The sequence below is a fragment of the Peromyscus eremicus genome, chromosome 1 (genome assembly GCF_949786415.1).
Source record: "Peromyscus eremicus chromosome 1, PerEre_H2_v1, whole genome shotgun sequence".
NCBI classification, from domain to species: domain Eukaryota; kingdom Metazoa; phylum Chordata; class Mammalia; order Rodentia; family Cricetidae; genus Peromyscus; species Peromyscus eremicus.
Genome location: NC_081416.1, coordinates 83730477 through 83753274, shown reverse-complemented (window position 1 = coordinate 83753274; position 22798 = coordinate 83730477). Strand labels below are relative to the sequence as shown.

Below are 22798 nucleotides of genomic sequence, written 5' to 3'. Positions count from 1 at the left end.
AGTAGCCACATGAAAGGGTTTTGTTAGGTTGGGCATGGTGGCACCCACTTTTAATACTAGCACTAGGAGGCAGAGGCAGGCAGATCTGAGTTTAAGGCCAGCCTAGTCTACACAGAGAGAAACAAAGGAGTGGGAGTCTTGTGAGGACTAACAGAGATAATATGAGTGAGATGCCCAAGGCAACACTTGGTTCATTGTCAATGCTCATAAGGATTTGCTTGTACTTTGCTCAAGACCACACTATGCTTCCATTTCAGAAGAAAGGGTGTGAGTGTGTGGTGAAGTTCTAGATGAGCCCGGAAGACTTCTTAGAACTATGTTTACAGTCTCCATATAAAACAACAATTTACAAAAAAGAATAAATTATCAGTGGTATATTTAAATATTTATTATATTTTAATTATATATATATATATATATATATATATATATATATATATATATATATGGGGAGAGGGGATACACAGATACCTGTGGAGGCTAGAAGAGGGTTCTGGATTCCCTGGAGCTGGAGTTACAGGCCATTGTGAGCTGCCCGGTGTGGGTGCTAGAAACGGAACCGTGGCCTTTGCAGGAGCAGTTCCTGCTCTTACCTGCTGAGCTCTGCTCCAGCACCACCCTCCCCAGAAGACCAGAGGACACTCTACCATCTGTTGTTTGCTTGTGTGGGGACAGAGCTTCAAGGTGTCACCCTGGCTGGCCTGAAACTCAGAGATGCACCTGTCCCTGTCTGGATTAAGGTCCTGGCCACCACGCCTGGCACTATACTTTTAGGGTAGGTAATAAGGAAGATGATCACTTCTCCCAAACATCCTGCCGTGCTCTTGACAGACTGTGCTGGGAACTTCTATGTCAGCAGCTATTAAGGCACTGATTATAAATTGTTTTGTTTTACGATAAAAAATACAGAATGGTAAGAGGCATCTCCCTCCCTGCCCCAGGCTCTGCTGTGACCTCTCTAGAAGACAAAGAGACAGGCCCTATTAAGGTTAAGTGTGGGTCATGTTCATACTTGAGACAGTCGGTCTTGACTGTCAGCTTGACTGGATCTAGACTCACTGCGGAGGCACCTCTGGGCATGTCTGTCAGGGAACAGAGAGGTTCAACTGAGGTGGAAAGACCCACCCTGAATGTGGGGAGCACCATCCCATGAGCTAGACTGAATAAAAAGAGGAAAGTGAGCTGAGCTCCACCATTCGTGGCTTCTGTGTCCTGACTACAGATGCCACGCGACCAGCCTCCTCAAGCTTCTGACAGCATGCCTTGCCCTGCCATGGCGGACGGTATTCTGAAACTGTGAGCCAGAACAGACCCTTCCTCCCTCAGTTTGCTTCTGTGTGACAGCAACGAGGACAGTCACTAACACAACATTCATCCTGGAAGGAAATCCTCAACATCGCAACAGCCGGGTGCAAACCCAGCTTGCCTGCAGGGGAGGCCACAGCAGATAAGGCAAAATCCCAAAATGCTCATTCCCCAACCTCAGCTGTCTGCAGGGGAAGCAGAAAGCTGGTAAGCATAACACCCCCCCCCCCTGCCCCCGTCCTCAGCAGCTTGGCCTGCAGGGGAGCCGCGCCAAACGGGCTCTACCTTCAATGCTACGGATATCCTTGCGCCACAGCTCCAGGTGGGTGGTCATCTCACGAGCTTTCTCTAGGAACCTCTTCCAGGACTTGCTGCTGTACCGTTTCCACTGGTCCCACTCCGATAAATACTTCATCTGGGTTTCCTGAATGTCCCTGCATCAAAAAAGGGCCATGAGCATGACAAGGACAAGGTAGCATCAAGTCTAAGCTTCCATGACACCCGGGATGGGAGCCTAGTCAGCCATAAGAAGGGATGACGACACACACTCCAGTGTGAATGAACCTTCAAAGTGTTACACAAAGTGAAAAAAGCCAGACTCGGAGGTCACTTTCCATGCACACATAAATCTAGAGACAGCAGGTTCATGGCTGCCCGGGCTGATGGAGGAGGAACTGAGAGTGCTTTTTTTAATGGGTACAGAGTTTCCAGCTGCGGTGATAAAGCATTTTTTGGAAGTAGCTGGTGGTGATGGATGCACAGCATTGCCAATAGGCTCAGTGCCATTGAATTACAAGCTGTTGATCACAATATGTACTGTGTGCTCAGTACAATGACCCTATGATGCCACTCCTGACTTCTTCTCCTATTTCGCCTCCAGGATACCCCTTCTTTTGATAACATATCCTCTCCAATTAATGTCTATCTCTCCCAATATGCCACAAATGGCTGTTTTGTTTTTAAGACAGGGTCTCATGATGTAGCTCTGACTGGCCTGGCACTTGCTATGTTGACCAGGCTGGCCTTGAACTCACAGAGATTCATCCACCTGCCTCTGCCTCCCAAGTGCTAGGATTAAAGGTCTGTGCCACCATGCCCAGTCTGATGCCACAAGTTCTTTAAAAGATGAGAATATATAACATTTGTGGCTGTGGTCCTCTGTCCCAGGAGCACAGACTGCTGATTCCATGACAGCCCTGGCCTGGCTGGGTTTGCTTTGCTTTCCACTCTTTCTTAAGCACAGTAGCTAGCATTTAATCCTATTATTATTATTATTATTATTATTATTATTATTATTATTATTTTGGTTTTTCGAGACAGGGTTTCTCTGTGTAGTTTTGGTGCCTTTCCTGGATCTCCCTCTGTAGACCAGGCTGGCCTCAAACTCACAGAGATCTGCCTGGCTCTGCCTCCCGAATGCTGGGATTAAAGGTGTGTGCCACCACCACCAGGCAAATCCATTCTTAATTAATACCCACCACTAACCATAGAACAATATTCACAAAAATATGTACATTTAATATGTACTGCTGTATTCATGGAAGGTAAACTGCTTTCCCATAGCACAGAGTATGTTTAGACACACAAATGGATAGATATAAATATTGATAAATGGATGGATAGATAGGATAGACAAATGGATAAATGGATATAGATAGATAAATTGAAGGATGTATACAAATATAGATATAGAAGGATAGACAATAGAAGGATATAGATAAATGAAGGGATACAGATTAGTGGATGAGCAGATGACAGATAATGATGACAATGAATATATGAGAGATTGATGGATGGATACAGTGTACATGCCTGTAACCCTAACTTTGGGAGGCGGGGACAGGTGAATTCAAGATTAACCTAGGTTACACAGAGATTTCTTGACACATAAAAGGAGGGAAAGAGGCCTAGGGTGATGGATCAATGGGTAAAGTGTGTGGTGTGCAAGCCTGAGGACGTGATTACGATCCCTAGGACCTGCCTGTCACCCCAGAGCTGGGTGGGTCTTAGGGACTTGCTGGCCAGCCCGAACAGCCAACTGCTGAACTCCAGGTTCGGTGAGAGGTTCAGTGAGAGAGTCTGTTCTCCCCAAAACTGAGGTGGAGTGACAGAGGGTGCCAACAAACGTCAACTTCTGGCCCCTCCATGGGTGCTTGCACATACATACATACATATACATGTATGTACACACAGAGAGAGACAAGGAGGGGAGAGAGAGAGAGAGAGAGAGAGAGAGAGAGAGAGAGAGAATGAGAATGTGAGGTCTGGCTACAAGTAAACTAAACCTGGGACTGTTTATTCAAACAGGAGGTGAACAACTTCTTGAAGGTCACATGTCACCACAGCTTAGGAATGCTCACTACAGAATGAACTCTCGGTTCCACACATGATAAACACACCACACGCACCACATACACCCCTCTCCCAGCCTACAGCATGGCCACTTCCAGGCGGCTACTGAACAAACCTCAGCCTCCGCTTCTCAGAGATGTTCAGCGCATACTTGCGGATGGATTGGCTGTTGAGGTTCTCTGGGATTCCTCCATCCAGCTGGGAACTGTAGGAGTCGGTCGGCTTTAGCAGGGTGCCACTCTGCTTGTCCCGGGCGAGGATGTTTGTCCTCCGGCGTGCCACTGACCGATAGCTTGGCAGCTCTTGAAGGAAGTTCACAGGTGGAGAGAAGCAGCTAGAACCCAGAGACATGTTCTCTGGGTGAAAGAAGAAAAGCAAAATTCATTCCAGACAGCTTGGGAGCCTTCAAGTCTCAGAGACCAGGAACAAGCCTTGTCACCTCACCAGTGACAGTATAGCTGGACTTTCTTTTCTTTTTTACTGTGCTGGGAACTGAACCCAGAACCTTACACATGCTAGACAAGTGTTCTACCACTGAGCTACCTAGCCACCTTTCATTTATTTAGAAAAGGCTTGGATAAGTTTCCCAGGCTGGCCTTGAATTTGGAATCTTCCCACCTTGGTCTGCTGTGCGGTGGGGATTACAAACCTGTGTCAACACAAACTACAAACCTGTGTCAATACAAATTACAAACCTGGGTCATTCTGCTTTGCTCTGTTTGCAAGGGTATGAGTGCTCTCCCGTGTGTGGGTATGTACATGTGTGCAGGTGCATGCATGCTTGTGTCAGTGAAGACAATGCTGAGTGTCCCCCACAATCACTCTCTATCCTATATATTGAGGCAAGGTCTCTCACTTGAACCCAGAGCTCACCCATCCAGATAGTCTAGCTGGCCAGCTTGCTCCAAGAGATGGGATACCTCTGCCTCTTGAGCCCCGGAATTACTACTGGGCATTTAAGTGGGTTCTGGACATCCAAACTCTGGTTCTCACATTTGGGGGGCAAGCACTTCATCCACTAGATCATCTCCCTAGCCCTGGCTGCATTTCGTTGTCCAGGATAATGCAGAGGACAGTGACATCATCTTCACATGGGCTCGCTCTATAGGTGTGTCTGCATGAAACTTAGGTGGTAAGATTCCTGTAGCCATTAGTTAAATGCATGCTCCATTTGCTGAATGAAGCAAGCAATGTGTGCTCTATCTCTAATAAGTGAAGGAGATGATAAGATGTAAGAGCCATGATTGCCTAAGCAATTGGCTCCATGGACATCCTAACTTCTATCTTTCCTGTTGGGTGCTAAATAGCTTAAGTTTGAATCCTGACCTGGTCCTTTTTCTGCTGTGTGTTTGGGTGGAGTTACTTAACTTCTCAGAATTTCAGTTTCTTCATTCCAAATAGTCATTCAACAAATAGGCCAACATGTGTCCTTTAGGGAGCCAAGGATACCATGGTAGCCAAGGAAAACGTCCTGCTCTTATGCAGCTTATATTCTGAGGTAGGTGAGGGGAGGACCAGCCAATGAACTGGTGATAAATTTATGCCAAGAAGTGATAAGTACAATGAACACAAGACACAAGAGCACATGGGGTGATGTGAAGGGTTAAGGACAGAGGTTATCCTGGGGTGGGGGCGCTGTTTTTGGTCAAGTTCTTTCTGTTTTGGTCAGTTCTTCCCCTTAGCTGAAGCTCAGTGAAAAGAGGGCACAGACTTGAGGCTATGTGGGGAAGAGCAGGTCCCAGGAAGTGCAGAGAGTCTGGGGCATCAGTGCACGTGGCACATTTGTAGAAAGGTGTGCAGACTCCTGATGCAGAAGGATGGACAGACAGGAGCCCGGAAGTCCATTTGGTTGGTGGATGGTGGAGTCATCCCAGCCCTTCTACGACCCTTCCCCTAAGCCTGACCTGTAACTTGCTTTAACCAAAGGGAACAAAACAAACACAAACAAACAACAACAACAACAAAAAACCTCTGCCAACCCCAAGTCATAAAAGAGCCCAGAAGCCACTTCCGGGCATTTAAGTACCAGGCATGTAAGAAACCTGCCAGGGCCAGCAAGATAGCTCAGAGGGTAAACGCACTTGCCACTGACGCTGAGGATCTGAGTTTGAACTCTGGAACCCACATGCAAGACGAGAATCAACTCCTGCAAGCTGTCCTCTTACCTCCAACATGCACCACAACATGCATACATACACATTCATGCACATAATTTAAAAGAAATCCAGTCTGCAGAACCTGCTGACAAGAACCAAGCCCCTGCTTTTGTCCCCAGCCACAGAGAACATCCATAAGGGCATCATATGTGGGGTGTGGAAAGAGAAAAGTAAGAGGCCTGAGTGTCTGGGCTATAGCCAATGAGATTTTACAGGCTGATATGACCCACAGAAGCCACTGAGGACTCTGGACCAGAGCTGATTGTGTTCTGAGTACACTTTAACAGGTCTCCCTGAGTAGGCTGCTGGAACCCATACTGTGATCCTAACTCTCAGGAGACTAAGACAGAGAATCCTGAAGTTGAAACCACCCAGGGCTACATAGTGAGACCCTAGGGACAGGCCTGGGTAACCCCAAGGATGAGCCTGGGTTCAGTGGGTATGGTCACAGCATCACAAGTGCTCACCAGGGTGCAGGTTTTCAGTGTCCCTGACCCTAGATGTACCCGGAAGTGTGAGAGGGCTGGGGGAGGACAAGGGACCAGGCATTCCAGGTCTCTCTGGAATGTGCAGATTCCCTAACCTCTGCCCTCCCAACAGGCATGCCCAGACACGAGACAACAGTTATCTCACTCTAGGTGACGCAGACACATGCGCCTGGGCTCTGCCAACCTCATGAACAAGCCATGCCACATTCACCCTGACACACCCTGAGGATGTGAGCCACTCTTGTATCAGACAGGGCTGCCTCCAGCAATTAGGAGGTTAATATAGAACCGTGCAGTAGGGCACGGGTGCAGCCTTGGGGCCACTCCTCCCTCTAGGCAGCAACAAAGAACTGTTATTAACCAAGAACAAAGGTCTTTGACTATGGAGCCTATTGAATATTCAACAACTGTAGGGTCAGGGACCAATGCAGCAGCCTGGGCTGGCTTTAGATGCTGCACTGTTACCCGCCAGCCAGGCCATCCCAGGAAGACATCAGTTCTGCTCATCTCAGGAACAGGGCGTCTAACACCACAAGCCACCGACACCTGTCACACTGTGAGCTTCAGGGAGCACTCACTTTGGGCATGGCTGTTAGACGTACTGGAAGCTAGGCCTAGCGGTGTATACATGTAAGGCCAGCAGTCGGGAGGCTGAGGCAGGAGGATTGCTGCAAGTGTGAGGGCCAGCCTGGATTACACAACATGATCCTGACTCAACCTCACTGGATTTAGAATCAAAGAGTAGAGAGTCAAGTTGAGGATGAAAATTCACCATCATGGGTCTCGCTCGGCAGGTAAAAAGCTTGCAGTGTAAGCCTGGGGATTTGAGTTCAGTCCACAGAACTCACAGTAGGAGAGACCAACTCCTGAAGGATTGTGTCTGACTTCCACATGTGCTATGGCATGTGTGCACGTGCATACATGCACGCACGCACGCACATGGGCACATACTCAAAAAAGGAAGGATTTACCTCCACAGGGAGGCAAAGGAGCTTGCTCACTTGCTGTTAAGCATTGGGACTGGGGACCTCACATACTATCAGATCCCCAAAGTCCCACCTCCCCCATGAATGAGCCGCAGATTTGAAATGGCCCTGTAAACACTAAAATGCCACACAGATTTAGTAGGTAATGGTTGAATGTTCCTCCCCTCCCAATTATACTGTATTCACGCTTTTCTCCCCAGTCGCTCCAGAGAAATTTCCCATCTGTAAATAAAACACATCAGTAGTGTCCTCATTCCAGGCTCTACCTCTCTGTGCTCTCATACAGGACTGTGCCAGTTTCAAAACTCGACCTCTGACTGACTTCTCACACTCACCTGCACAGGTAGACACAAAAGGCTCAGTGCTTTGGCTTTTTAACAGGGAAACTGAGGCTCAGAGGTCAAGACAGTCTCGGCTCTGGTGTCTTACGAAGGCCACTCAATGCACCTCTCTGAGCCTAGGGCAGCTCATCCTTGGGGAGGATAACTGTCAAGTGTTCCTCTAACTCAGTCTTGCCATTAGCATGGCCACTTAGGTCAGCAGTCAGTGTGGGGGCTGCTTAGTCACCATGTGCATATTTCCCACATCGGGGTAACTGTCTAGAAATACCTAGAGTTTCTCAGCGACTGGGACCAGCCGGCAGCAGTCAGACTGTTACCAAGGCGGGAGGGTGAGGGGAGGGTGAGGTGATGGCAGGTGGTACGGGTCAGGGCAGGGAGCTATCTTTTTTCTTTACAGAACTTGGACCTCACACATGTCAGTCAGACCCTCTACCGTCAGCCACATCTTAAACTCTTTGTTTAAACACAGTCTCACTAAGTTCTCCAGAGCAGCCTCGAACTCAATCGTCCTGCTTCAGGGTCCTTAGTAGCTGGGATGACAGGCCTGCACCACCAGGCTCAGCTCAAGGTTGAGTCTCTGAGTCTAAAGCAGTGTCTAGCCCCTAGGAAACTCTCCACTTGAAGGATGGATGGATGGATGGATGGATGGATGGACAGACAAATGACAAGACAGAAGCAAGGGTGTGTGGACGGCATCCTTAGGTCCTGGCAGCTATTTCTACAGCACCCCCCATCCTAGTAAAAAACATGAGCTCTCCCAGGAGACTGGCCAAGCACCATCTAAACGGCACCAAGGGCCCTGCTGTTCCCACAGCATGTCTGCCAAGAGCAGCTTCAACCAAATACGGTGCTGTGCTCACTGAGGGCTTTGCTTCCTACTCTCAGGTTGTGGAACTCTTGTGGGTCATGGAGAGTCTGCCAGTTACTGCGGGAATTACAATAGTGTCCTCTCTTCCCACATGGAACATGGTCCAAGATGCCAATGGATGCCCGAAACAAAGAATATCATGGCATCCTCTCTATACTAGACACAAGCATACACACACACACACACACACACACACACACACACACACACACATACACACACACACCATTCAAGTGTGATTATGTTGCTGGGAATGAGCTCAGGGCTTTGGGCACATTAGGCAAGTACCCTATCACTGAGCTACAATGCCAGCTCTGTCTTTTCCATCAAAACTAAGCACTTACCATACACAGTGACCTGAGCTTTGGCAGCTGCTTTTATTTCTAATTATGGGTGGAGGGGTCACGCATGTGCATTGCAGGTGCCTCAGGAGGCCCGAAGAGGGCACCAGATCCCCTGGGGCTGGAATTACAGGCAGTTGTGAGCTGCCTGATGTGGGTGTTGGGAACCAAACTCCAGGCCTCTGTAAGAGCTTGCTCTTAACCACGGAGCCACTTCGCCAGACCAGCTTTTGCAGCTTTAAGGTGTGACAGCAAAGCCATCCTGGATTTCTTAGCGAGGGGACACATTCTGTCATCACGGCAAGCTCGGCACACAGTGTTCTTGCCTTCTTTTTCTTAGAAGTCAAACTTGGACTTCATTAACTCAGGAAGCACTCAGCTTCTCTTTGGCATACATGGCTTGTGTGTGAGGCAGGAGGGACTTCAGTGCAAACACTCCCATGGGGACAGATATGGGTGCTTGTGGTCTACAGCACGGATACACTGTGGCGTTCTGTGTCAGACAACGCAAAAGCAATGTGATTCCACCACTCTACTTGAAATGTATCAGCTATTATTTTGGACCATAGTTGGCCACGGGTTCCTAAAACCACAGACAATAAAACCTCAGACAATGGGGTGGGGGTGGGGCAACTCTCTTTCTGTTGGCTGAGAGCTAGGTTAGGATTCTGGAAGGAATGAAGATGTTCCCTCTGTGATGAGATTCCTCCCACTTCTTCATCCTCCACGTCTCCTAAGGGCCCACCCAACGACAGGCATCCCCATCCTTAATCTATGCCGCTTAATGTGTGCTGTCTCCATCCTCTCTCAAGGACTCCATCTCTCTCCACCACTGAATCCCCAGGGTCTGCACAGGGCTTGGCACATGGCAATGTCCGATAGATACTTGATGAATGAATGAATGAATCGGGAATGGATGAATATGCTGCTGAGGACACAGTGTTCAATTACCTGCCAAACTTTTGATCAAAGTACGTGTTAGTAACCCAGAAAGCAGGGTACAAAAATCAAAGGGGGAAAAAAATTAAGCATTTTCTTTAATATTCTTTTCTACATGGATAATAAATCCTTACAACTGAAAATAAAATTCGTTGTTTTTTCAGAGTGTTTATTTATCTATCCCAAGCTAACCTGGAACTCACCCTGTAGCCAAGTTTGGCTTCAAACTCAAGATCCTTTAGCCTCAGCCTGGCTAGGCCTCAGATTACAGGTGTGAGCCATCATTCCCAGCTCTACATTGACCTTTTAAAGGGCAGGGGCGGGGGTGGGGGTGGGGGTGGGGGTGGGGGGTGTGAGCTGGCAGGAAACACTGACTCTACCTGCTGTCCTTGCTTCAGGTTCTTTCCATAGACTTGTTTATGGAAATACACTTTGGTCTGTTAGGAACACAATCCATTGTTCTTAAACAATCTGCGACTAACACAACTGGGGAGACACTGGTTCCTGAACGCTTGTCCATTCCCCGTGGTTTGATGTCACTGTTATCCTGGGAGCAAACTGGAGGTAGGAAGCCTGAAAAAACACATTTACAGATTCCAAAGGCTTTTACCTACAAGTTTCTAGAATTCAGAGACTTAAAAAGCTGCCACAAGATACGCATCAAATGCTAATTATATATATATATTATATATATATATTATATATATATATGCGTCATGGAGATGGCTCGGCAGGGATGGCACTTGTCACCAGGCCTGACGACCTCAGTTCATCCCTAGGACCTAGGAAGAAGACAGGCAACCACTGCAGAATGTCCTCAGACTTCCACACGTGTGCCATGACACATGAGTGCCTCCTACCACACACCAACAAAAGCTTCCTGAGCTCTGCCACTCCCCCAAAGATCACCATCCTCCCACTCATGCACACACCACGCCCTCATCTACTCAGCCGCTTGAGCACATTTGATGAGAAACTACCACAGGCCAAACAGTTCTTTAAGACTGAGACACACACCTGAATGCAGCACACCCTACCCCTGCCTTTTTGAAACTTGCATTCTATTTTGAAAAGAGAGACATTAAACAATAACATATATCAGACGGTGATTATATGGAGGAAAAATAAGTTGGGGGTGGGAGGGAAGGAGGGCTTAGGTATAAAAGGATAGGGCCCAGCCTCCTTGGCCACCTACCTGGTGCTGCACCCCGGCTCCTCCTCCCCCGTTGGGGTGGGAGGGAAGGAGGGATGAGGTATAATTTTAAACAGAGCGGTCAAGGACAGCACCGCGAGAAGCTGATATTTGAGGAAGGCTGGGAAAACAGGGGGAAACAGCTATGCAGCCATCCTGGGAAAGGCTACCAAAGAAGGAGACAGCAAGTGCAAAGGCCCTGAGGCAGGGGGAACTCAGCTCACTTAAGAAACAGTATGGTGAGAGAGTCAACAGAGTCCACAGTAGGTCATGGGGGTGGGGGACAAGCCAGGTCACATGGAGCCTTGAGTATCATGGAAGACATTTGCTTGTTTGGTAAAGTGGGAACCATGAAGGACTTGTGGCAGAGCAATGCTGCTCTGACTGGAGTTTAGCAGAGATCACTGTGGCTACCACTGTCTCTACATGGTAGCATGGCTGTGGACCAAGCTGGGCACACGTCCAACAAAGAAAGTGTATGTACTGGTCGATTTTTTTTTTTTTGATAACTCAACATAAACCAAGACATATACAAGAAGAGGGAATCTTTTACTTTGTAGATTTATGTATGTGTCTGAGTGTTTTGCTTGCATGTGTCTGTACACCATGCAGATGCCTGGTGCCCTCAGGGATCATAAGAGCGAATCTTAGTTGAGAAGATACTTCTACCAGATTAGCCTGTAGGAAAGTCTGTGGGACACTTTCTTGATTGATAATGTAGGAAGGCCCAGCTCATTGTGGGTGGGGCCACCCCTTGGCAAGTAATCCTGGTCCTGGGTGTGTAAGAAAGCAGGCTGAGCAAACCACAAGAGCAAGCCAGTGAGTAACACTCCTCCATGGCTTCTGCTTCAGTTCCTGCCTCCAGGTTCCTGCCTTCAGTTCCTGCCTTGGCTTTCCTCAGTGATGGACTGTTACCTGGAAGTGTAAGCTGAAATAAACCCTTTCCTCCCCGAGCTGCTTTTATTCATGGGCCTCAGCAACAGAAGCCTAAGACAGAGGTAAAAGTTCTGTATCTGGGATCATTAAGCAACTGACGTGTGACTGAGGAAATGAAGCTTTCATTTGGTCACATGGCCAAAGCTACCTGTGGCTGGTGCTGTAGTGTATACTGTGGACGAGTTCCTGTGACACAGACCTTCAAGAAGATGGGAAAAGTGCTGTCTGCCCACCAGACACCTGGACAGCGGGCTAGGAGGACCAACCTGAGTCACATCGGAGTCAGGTCAGGGGTCTGGCTGGGCTGGACCCCACATTTTACAGCCAGATGAGCAAACAGCCCTCAGGAGCAGGTGACTAACTTGTTAATCAGAGCCACTACTTGGTGAAGTGCCTGGATCACCTAGTTGTTGAGCCAGATGCAAGTGGGGTGTGCTGGCTGTGGGCCAGTTCCTGTGAGTCAGTGGGCCTGATTTGGCAAGGCCTGTAGGACAGGGCCCAGACTCCCTGGCCACCTGCCTGGTGCTGCACCCCGGCTTCTCCTCCCCCGTTGTGGGCTAGCATGTGTTTTGAAGATCCTGTACCTCAGCTGGCTCTCATATGTAAAGTGTTTAGACAAAAGCCAGACAGAAAACCACGTGCCCCAAGTCTCTGCTGCCCACACAGCAGAAAAGATCCCCAAGTGAAAGTCACAGCTGTGTTCTAACAAAAGCTTATTCACAAAAATGGGTGGCAGCTGACGTGGTGAGACACGTGGAAGCTGAGACTTACTATTCATTGATAAAGCTTAGTGTGTGAGATGATTCTGAATGTGCACGGGAGGTGTCTCCTTGGTAGGGGCCAGGCTAGTCCTTAGTAGACTGTCTTCTCTCTACCAAGACTGCTTCAAAAAAGTCCAAAGCAAGAGGCTGAGGCAGGAGGCTGGAGAGTCTGAAGCCAGTCTGGGTGAGGCCCTTCCTCAGAATAAATGTAAACAAATGGGGCTGGAGAGATGGTTCTGTAGGTCAAGTGCTTGCCTTGCAAGCGTAGGGAACTGAGTGCAATCCCAGGACCCACATGAAAAAACTGAGCACAGCGGCAGTGTTTTGTAATCCCAGCACTGGGAAGGTGGAGGCAGGCAGACCCCGGAGCCAGCCTAGCCTACTTGCTTGTTACTCGGTGAGTTCCAGGCCAGTGAGAGACCTGTGTAAAAAAATAAAAATAAAAAAGGATGCACCTGAGAAACATCACCTGAGGTTTTCTTCTGACCTCCACATGCAAGTGAACCTGCAGGAACACACTCGTGCATATGTGCACACACAAATAATAATAAATAAGTAATTTCGAGTGTTCCTAGGAGCAACGACAGCAGCCTCTGAGGAGCATAAGCACACACAATTATGAAAAACTTTTATACTGGATCCCCAGTGAGTCTCACAATGGCCAGATCACACAGGGGCTTCTCATGTACTGTCCTCTTCTGCAGCTAGGATAAGAACTCTGCCCATGAGTGAGCCTGAGCCAAAGCTTCAACCATGAGGGGGAACCTCAGCAGAACATGTTCATGCCACACGTCCACCATGGCAGTGGCCTGGCACCTCACAGGTATTCAACAAACATCCTTCAGATGGACACATGGATATGTGACCTTCGGAACTTCTCGGCTCCTGGGTGGCTGTGGTGTGCTGGTCTGGTTTTCATCACTAATTCGTCACAAAATACCCAAAGCAGCTGGTGTATCATAAGCAGGTGGATTTCACACACAGTTCTGGCAGTTCATGGTGCCTGACAGGCTCAGCTCTGGTGAGGACCCAGGGACTGCTCCTGCAGGCAGGCAGGGTACAGCACTGCCTAACAGAAGTCACTGGAAGTCAGAGAGGAGGCTGGGGATCCACAGTATCTTTGGCAGACACCCCCCATTAAGTTCTACCTCTTCCCCCACTCCATCCCTCATTTTTCAAGACAGGATCTCATATAACCCCAGCTGGTCTCAAAGTCAATATGTAGCAGAGGTTGGCCTTGAACTCCAATCCTCCAGGCTCCATCTCCCAACTGCTAAAATTACAGGTGTAGGCCACCACATCTAGCTCCATCACTTTCCAGTACCAGCACCCTGGGGACCAAGCCTCCAACACACAGATCCTCGGGGATAAGCCACATCCAAGGCACCACAGGTGGCTTGTCAAGCAATTTCTCTGTGCCTCAGTTTCCACAGAGATAAAGCAAATAATCCTGTCCTGGTTTGCTTTCTGTTGCTGTGGTAAATGCCACGACCACGTGCTACTTGAGTAGGAAAGGGTTGGTTTGGCTTACACCTCCAGATATCAAGTCCATCACCGAGGGAGGAACCAGTAACAGAGGCCATGGAAGAACACTGCTTACTGGCTTCCTCTCTGGCTCATGCTCAGTCTGCTTTCTCATATAGCCAGGTGGGTCTTATCTAGCCCAGATGCACCCTCCTCAGGACGGCATCCCGGGCCTTCTCATACCAATCATCAGTTCAGACAATCTCTCACAGACATGGCCACAGGCCAATCTGATATGCACAGTCCCTCAGCTGAGGTTTCTTCTCCCCAGGTGATTCAGGTTGTGTCAAGTGGACAATAAAAACACTTCACTGAGTTCCTAATAGAACTTGGGAAAGTACGCTCAGGCTCCAGAGGCAAACGCAGACCCGGGCCTGCAGAGTCCACACGAACAGGCTCCGGCTTGCCTGACCCGAGGCATCCATGCTCCTCTGAGCTCTACCAGAGGCGGCCTCACACACACCAGGGGCTTCCCAGTATCACAGACACCCTCACATTGCTCAGTGGACAGCCAGGGGGCAGGTCCGTTACAGCCTCGGTGACCTCAAGCCCAGGTGCAGTGGAATCTTGATGTCCACCAAGAGACTCAAAATTAGTCAAGAGTGAGGCAAATTTACAAAGAAGGACAGGCTTGAAGAGAGTCCAGCGCAGGCAGGAGAGGCTTGCCCCAGCTGCCTCAGTAGTCACAGTGGATAGATACAATGCACAGGCTTCCAAGCTATTCCATCCGTAAGTTCAGATTCAGAGGAAGCCCATGCTGGCCTGGAGACTTAATCACAGAGCTGTGTCCCCAGAGAGACGCAGCTTGCCACCGGGGAAGGGAATGCTGGTACAGATAAAACACAAGACAACTAAGGGGCCCTTGCTCTTCCTTGGGTCACAGGATGCTGGACTTAAGACCCCATTTAGTAGCCAGAGTTCATGTCTATCGTTTATTTTTACTTTATGTGCATTAGTGTTTTGCCTGCATGTATGTCTGTGCGAGAATGTCGGATCCCCTGGAACTGGAGTTACAGACAGTTGTGAGTTGCCATGTGGGTGCTGGGAACTGAACCCAAAACCTCCAGCAGGGCAGCCAGTGCTGTTAACCACTGAGCCACCTCTCCAGCCCCCGAGGAGCCAGAGTTCTAACAACCCCGGATGTGGTGCTTCTCCAAAAGGGAAGGCAGTGCTGTAGACTGGTTGTCAGCCAGCGAGGGACAGAAATCAGAACCAGTAGGGTGGGGGAGGGCCCTTTCTCATGTTCCTTGGTCCTCCCTTCCTCTCTCCCACTGTCCCTCCCTGTTTGAGACAATCCAGAGCCTCACTAGGCAGCCAAGGATGGCCTCCAGGTCTTGGCACTCCCCCATCCCTCTGCCTCCTGCTGACTAGGCACTCCCCCATCCCTCTGCCTCCTGCTGACTAGCCCCGGTGCCTTGCTTGGCTCTTCCCGCGTTGTTTAAGTTTGGTTTCTAAATGACATGTACCTGTTGTGCAGGCAGGTGGACCAGAGCGAATGCATGCAGAGGTAAGAAGACCGCCGTGGAGCTCAGCAGACAACTTTAGGATCCTCTCCTTCCACCGTGTGGACCCAGAGATAAACCCAGGTCACCAGGCTGGGCTGACAAGCCTCTGCTCGCTGAGCCACCTCAGCAGCCCTGGTTTGCCTTTTGAGAGGAGGTTTCATGTAGCCCAGGCTAGCATCAAACTGGCTATGTAGCTGAGAATGACCTTGAACTCCTGACCCTCCTGCCTCCCGGTCCTGTGTCTACCCCTCTCTATTTCCTAACTAGCCCTCCTGCCCTCTGCCCTTCAGGTCCCTCTCCGTCAAAGCTCCTCCCACTTGGGTTGCCAACAAAGGCCCCCCAAACACTCCTCTTTATATCCCCCTGCCTCAGCTCAGTCATATCAGAGTCACTCCACATTTGGGCTGGTACTGCCACCTCTCTCCTGCACCCCGCACCCCTACTCCAGTACCTGCCTGCACCACCCCCACCCCCACCCTCGCACTCCCCACCCCCACTCCAGTACCATCCCGCCCCCCACATTCCCCACCCCCACTCCAGTACCGCCCCGCCCCCCCGCACTCCCCACCCCCACTCTAGTACCGCCCCCCACAACTCCCCACCCCAACTCCAGTATCGCCCTGCCCCCACCGCCCCCGCACTCCCCACCCCCACTCTAGTACCGCCCCCCACAACTCCCCACCCCAACTCCAGTACCGCCCTGCCCCCCCACCCCCCCCCCCGCACTCCCCACCCCCACTCCAGTACCGCCCCCACACACACTCCCCACCCCAACTCCAGTACCGCCCTGCCCCCCCTGCACTCCCCACCCCCACTCCAGTACCGCCCCCCATCCCCCCAGCCTTTGTGTAATTCCTTTCCCAGCACTTAGGTTCCCTTGGATTTTCTTCCCATCCTTCCGTACTGTTTACTCCCTTGACCTGGACCTCTGTGGCCTGTCTCTCACAGGCTGGCTCTCCAGGGGTCAGTCCAAAGGGCCTGACTAGAGCCAGCCCATCTCCCTCCTATTTCTGGGAGGGAGCCCCAAGTGCACAGCCCTTGGACTGGGTGGTCCCAGACCCAAACAACTCTCCTTGGGAGAGAGCAGCCAGCTTGCAACCAAGTCACACCCCTCCAAAGACATTTCCCCCTTTTATCCCTCCAAAGTTTTCACTTCCTGAAAAAACAAAGGCAGCCACCTCTAATCTGGGTCGCCTGTTGCTGGGCAGAGCTGGGCTCCTCCAGACAGAGGGGCAAAAATAGCTCACGAGAACCAGTCCACCCTGACTGACGTCCTGACTGAAAAGGGCTCATGGAATCTGCAGCCTGGTCCGGAACATCCCACCCTCCTCAGACACCCAGAAGAGTGGTGGGTCACTCACCGGATGAATGGGCTCAGCAGATAGGGGAAGATATAAACACCACAGTCAATGGCTGTTTTCATGGTTATTGTGATGTAGTAGACTTGACTCAAGGAGAAGAGAAGTCCATGCAAATGCCTGATGGTGTATCTGCAGAAGCCCAGTCACAAACCTCATGCTGTCAGTGTTATAAAGACCAAGCAAAAATACCTGTAGTGCTGTCAGGGCTCCGGGACAGTATCTCAAAGTATCATATCTCAGAATCTCATGTCCCAGCTATTAGGCAAGACACACACACAGTACTTCTCTTGCCCAAACTTCATAAAAACTGGAATCCTTTGTCCCCAAAACAGAAGAAAGTTGACTTTAATCTTCCCCGCCTGTCTAGGAGGCTGGAAGGACTTCTCCACCTGTGTTGGACAGGTGCTGATAGGAATCTCAAGAGGAAAGCTGCCCAGTGATCCCCGAGAAGCTGGGTTCCCAATATGACCTATTAGCATAGCTCACACACAGCTTTGATGTGCCTCACGGTTCTCCAGGGGTGATCCCATGTGGCTTCCCCACCTAAGCCGCAAAATGGAGAGGTCACCCTGGATCTTTGGGTCTTCAAGAGTATAACAAACTTTGATATAGCTAGGCATAATACACAACTAAAATGCCAGCACTGAGTGACAGAGGCAGGAGGATGGTAAGTTCAAGGCTATACTGTAAGACCTGGTACGACACACAGGGGGAAAGGAAGAAAAGAAGAGAGAGGGCAAGGTTTCCAACAACACTGTGCACGTGTGGGCTGAGCAACCCTATTAACCGGACCCAAGGACTGAGTCAGCCCGGATGTCCATGAGTGGATGTATGCACACACAAAATGTGACCCACCAACAATGGAGTATTAGTCACCCATGAAAAGGGATGAAGCACTGTTTCATGTGACCATGGACGAATTCTGATGATATGCTGAGAGGAAGCCACTAAGCACTCAGATCAGTGTCTACATAGGAGATCCACAGACAGAGGTAGGAGCAGGCTGGTTGCATGAGGCTGAGGAGGCAGAAGGGACTACTGAATGGGGTGAAGGAAATGTGCTGGAACCAGTCAGAACCAGTCAGACCATTCTCCTGAGGCAAGGGAAACTTTAAGTAGTAAAATCGATGCTATAAAGGATATATTAATTAACTTGCTTAGGAAATATAAATTATACAAAGTGGAATTTTGTAGCTGGAAGTTTCTCCGGTCCCACTTGGCCCCATGGTTCCACAGCCGCTTATAAAATAATCACTCAGAGGCTTAATATTAATTACAAACTGTATGGCCTATGGATCAAGCTTCTTGCTAGCTAGCTCTTATAATTTAACCCATTTCCATTAATCTATGTATCACCACGTGTTCTGTGGCTTTACCTGTGTTACCTACATGTTGGACTGTGGGCTGGCATCTCTCTGACTCCACCCTTCTTCTCTCTGTATCTCTGCTTAGATTTCCTGCCTGCTTCTAAGATGCCTTGCCATAGGCCAAAGCTGCTTTATTTATGCCAATGGGAGCAACACATATATTCACAGCGTACAGAAAGACATCCCACCACAGAATTTAGCTGAAGGAGCACTGCCTCCAATATGATGGAGATAAGTAGTACACTAACTAGGCTTGCTAAAAAAGGTAGGAGGAAAAAATTTGTACTGCAATTGAAGTTCAGGGTTGTGGCAAAGTACCCGACCCTAAGGGCAGAGCAGGTTTGCAACCATAATGAAGTCCTGGTCTGCAGTTCAGTGCCCTGAGCTCTCACCAGGAGAAGCACAGTTCTGCCAGGTGGGTAAGAAGGACTTGGGTAACAAACATTTGGTAACAATGTTTGGGTAGGACTTGGGTAACAAACAAACTTACAGTCTCCTGTCTCTGTTTTAATTATTCAAAGTGTGGCCAGGGGCTGAAGTGAAAGCGAGTTAAGGATGAGAGTGTATGTGGAATATATAAGCCTAAAATGTATAAGTTAATAAAACCTTCTTCTCCAGGCCAGCTCTTCCTTGGGCATCAGCCAGAGCAGGATGTGAGCTATCATTAAAGAGTTTTCTCCTTATTCTTCCTGAATAGCAGAGTGGGTTCTCATTAGTGTTGGGGACATGCAGAGTGGCTTCTCACTGGGGATGGGGGCATGCAGAGCAGGTTCACACTGGGGATGGGGTTGTGCAGATTGGGTTCTCACTGGGGATGGGGGTGTGCATAGTGGGTTCTCACTGGGGATGGGGGTGTGCAGAGTGGGTTCTCACTGGGGATGGGGATGTGCAGAATAGGTTCTCATTGAGGATAGGGGTGTGCAGATTGGCTTCTCACTGGGGATGGGGGCATGCAGAGCAGGTTCACACTGGGGATGGGGGTGTGCAGATTGGGTTCTCACTGGGGATGGGGGTGTGCAGAGTGGGTTCACACTGGGGATGGGGGTGTGCAGAGTTGGTTCACACAGGAGAGCAGGGGGCATGCAGAGTGGGTTCTCACTGGAGGGCAGGGGGCATACTTCTGCATCACTCCATGCTAATGAACAACAGCTGAACATGTGTGATCAAACCTCCATTAAGAGAAGAGAGATGGAGGGAAGAGAGAGGGAAAGGGAGAGAGAGGAAGTATTAGGATAAATGATCACACAGAGAGTGTGTGGACAGAGTGGCCTGCCAAGACAATCCTGTTTGTAAAAACGATGCACCAAGACCCAAATGGAACAGGAAGTTCACTTCGTTTTTATTAAAAACACAGGTGGTGACTGTTCTCCCCGCCACCCCATTGTCTGGGGTTGGACCAATCTTTCAGGGTTGCCTAGTTTTAAAGGAATCCATTCAAAGGAAATGAGGGAAAGTAGATGCCACTTAAATTCTTATAACACAGCTGGGCATGGTGGCCTGTGCCTTTAATCCTAGCATCTGCAAGGAAAGAGAGGCAGATCTCTGTGAGTTCTAGGCCAGCCTGGTCTACTTAGTGAGTCCCAGGCAGGCCTGAGCTGCATAACAAACTATTTGAAACAAAACAAAAAAAGCATTAACCAGGGATAGGATAATCCCTCTCCCTCAGGGGAGGGAGAGGGCCTCAAGAGCATATGGTAGAGACAGAGTTCAGCCTCAGAGAGGCAGTCAAGGAGTGCTTCTGGGAAGAAGTGACTCTGAAGGAAGAGATGTATGTACCTTATAAGGAAGGTCATGGCCCCCAAGGTGGAGGGACAGGGGCTAGAACAGAACAGCGCCATCAGGTGGTCATGGGAGGAATGTGTGTGAAAACAGGAACCAGTGGAAGGGCATCCATGCAAATACTATCACCAGAATGTGCTAGGCACTGGTGAGCCATTGAGGCCACCTTCCAGGACCCCAGTGGCACAAGGAGGCACAGCCATAAATAACAACAGTTAACGTTTCGTAGCATTGCCACTGGTCCCAGGACAGCCCCAAAGAGCCATGTTCCCAAAGTCTGGGTGCTCACATCCAAACCCAGGGCCCTGCACTCTGGGCAAGGAGACCTACGTGCCCAAGGAGTTACTGCAGAAACACACTGTAGACTTTGAGAATGGACACAGGACACTACGGCTTCCAGCCTGCTCTTCTAGAGTCATTTGCTCAGGGGAGGACGTGGGCCATGTTGTGGGAAAGCACAAACAGCCCTGAGGAGGCCCAGACAGAGAGGAAGAGAGGCCCCTGCCAGCAAAGTTGGGTAACTCCACATGATCAGGACATGGTGGGAAGGACCTCTCGTCCCAGTCAGAAGCACAGGCAACTGCAAAACCAGGGACCCCTTGACTACAACCTTACTGTAAGAGACTCATGGGGAAGAGACTTCCAGATGGTTCCCACACACACACACTGCACACACTGTGGCCCAGCACAGGACCGTTGCTCATCTACAGCACACCATGCCACTGTGGAGCCCTTTTGCAAAGAGGCCCCATTTCATGCAGCTCAATTAAGAGATCAGAAAACAGCATCTGCCTGGAGCTGGCAGTATGAACCTGTATCCCAGGATGCCAAGGCAGGTCGGATAAGTTGAAGGCCAGCCTGGGCAGCATAGCAAGACAATGTCTCAAACTTTAAAAACAAACAAAACCAGAGGTAGTGGTGCACACCTGTGCTTCCAGCATCAGGAGGCAGAGGCAGGAGTCCAAGGCCAGCCTGGATTACATAAGATTGTTGTCTCGGGAAAAAAAAAAATAAAATAAAATGTAAAAGGAGGCTGGGGAACACAGTTCAGAGGGAAAGCTCTTGTCTCGAATGTGTGAGGCCCTGCGATCAATCCCCAGTATTCCAATCCCCAGTATTCCGAAACAAGCAAAAATGTGTCCATATCCAAGTGGGTGGGGAGATGGTTCAGCCATAGAGGCCCAAGAGTAGCTTAGTGGCCCTGCAACTCTCCCGGGAGATCCGAGGACTGGAGTGGCAACATTGTAACGGCGTGAGCTGGAATAAGAGGAAGATCAATGGGAGCCAACCAGAAAGACACTTGGCTTTCACAGTGCCGGGATAGAATCCTGGAACTTCATGCAAGGCCAGAAAACTCTACCAGGAGACACGCCCCCGCCCCTCACTGGGGGAGTCTAGGCCAGTCACATTGCAACCTCTGACTGCTACCTGAGGGCTGACACGAAGTTGACATCAGCAATGCTAGACTGAGCGAGAAAAAACGATCATAGATCTCCGCCTGATTTTTTCTGATTCCAGAGCACTGTCCCAGAATCGGGGTCTTTCGCTTGATGTTGAAAACAATCCAAAGAGAAGGGGCCCAATGCCCGCGTCCATATCCTTGCGGCACGCTAAGCTTTGCCTTGGTAGATACAATCTCACACTGAAACTCAGCCTACAGATATCATTGTGAAGTCTGGCTCAGGGCAGAAACAAAATAAATACAAACTACAAGGAAGCTTGCCCGAGGGGCTTGGCAGCTTTGTTATATCTACTGGGCGGTGTCTTTACACATGTCTGTAAAATCTTAGGAAGCTGTATAACTGACTACATGTTTAACACAACTAAAAAGAAAAATCTCCCTGTTCCCATTGACTATTGTCTATGACCAGGGCTGTGTGGGGCATTTATTAATATTTCACTGTTTCTCAGCCCATCTGAGGCTCAGAGAGGGCAAGCCACTTGGCAAAATGTACACAGCAATAAAGACCAGTAAAGGCTTCCAAGTGGATCTAAAGGAACTATCCAGGGGCAGGGGGCTTGAGGGCAGCCTGTAGGGCAGGCAGGTTGTCATAATCTCTTTACAGAACAGATACCATGGTGATCCAGAGGCTGGCCTGGGTCCGAGGGTCATCGTGTGGAAAGTGAGGACCGCCTCCCCAGCTCGGTAGAAAGGGAGCCTCCTCGCCGGACAGGTCCGCTGCCCCCGCTTTCTCCGCAGCGATCCCTTGCGGAGGACCAGGACGGTCACCCCGCCTTCCCGCACGCTCGGTCCCGCCGCGTCCTACCTGTGTGTACGGCCCGCTGCCGGCTGGACCCGCGGCCCGGCTCGCCCGCGCTGCCCTCGCTCATCTCGGCCCGTGAGGACCCTCCGGCCGCCCCGGCCCGCCGCCCCGCCTCGTCGGGTTCCGGATGACGTCACAGAGGCGGGCGGGGCCGTTCCCACGGGCGCGGGGTGGGGACCAGCTACCTCTGCCTCCTCTCCCTCTTCTTTCTCGGTCTCCTTTCTTCTCCCCTCCTCCTCGCCCCCTCCTTTCCCTTTTCCTCCTCTCCCCTCCCCTTTGCCCTTCCTCTTCCCTCCCTCAGTCTCTTCTGGTGCTCTGAGACCTAGGCTTGAA

General features: G+C 50.0%; 1 protein-coding gene across 1 annotated transcript in view; it reads right to left on the bottom strand.

Annotated features, from left to right (window-relative positions):
• The window catches only part of Tmc7 (transmembrane channel like 7), a 48542-nt gene extending 25945 nt beyond the window's left edge, over positions 1-22597 (bottom strand). Inside the window, exons 1-3 of the mRNA XM_059268215.1 lie at positions 22469-22597; positions 3773-4013; positions 1591-1739 (exon numbers count right to left, since the gene is read on the bottom strand). Of these exons, the coding sequence (XP_059124198.1) occupies positions 1591-1739; positions 3773-4013; positions 22469-22532 (454 nt within the window). The 5' untranslated portion in view covers positions 22533-22597. The remainder of the gene's footprint in view (positions 1-1590; positions 1740-3772; positions 4014-22468) is intronic.
• Between the last annotated feature and the right edge of the window lie 201 nt (positions 22598-22798).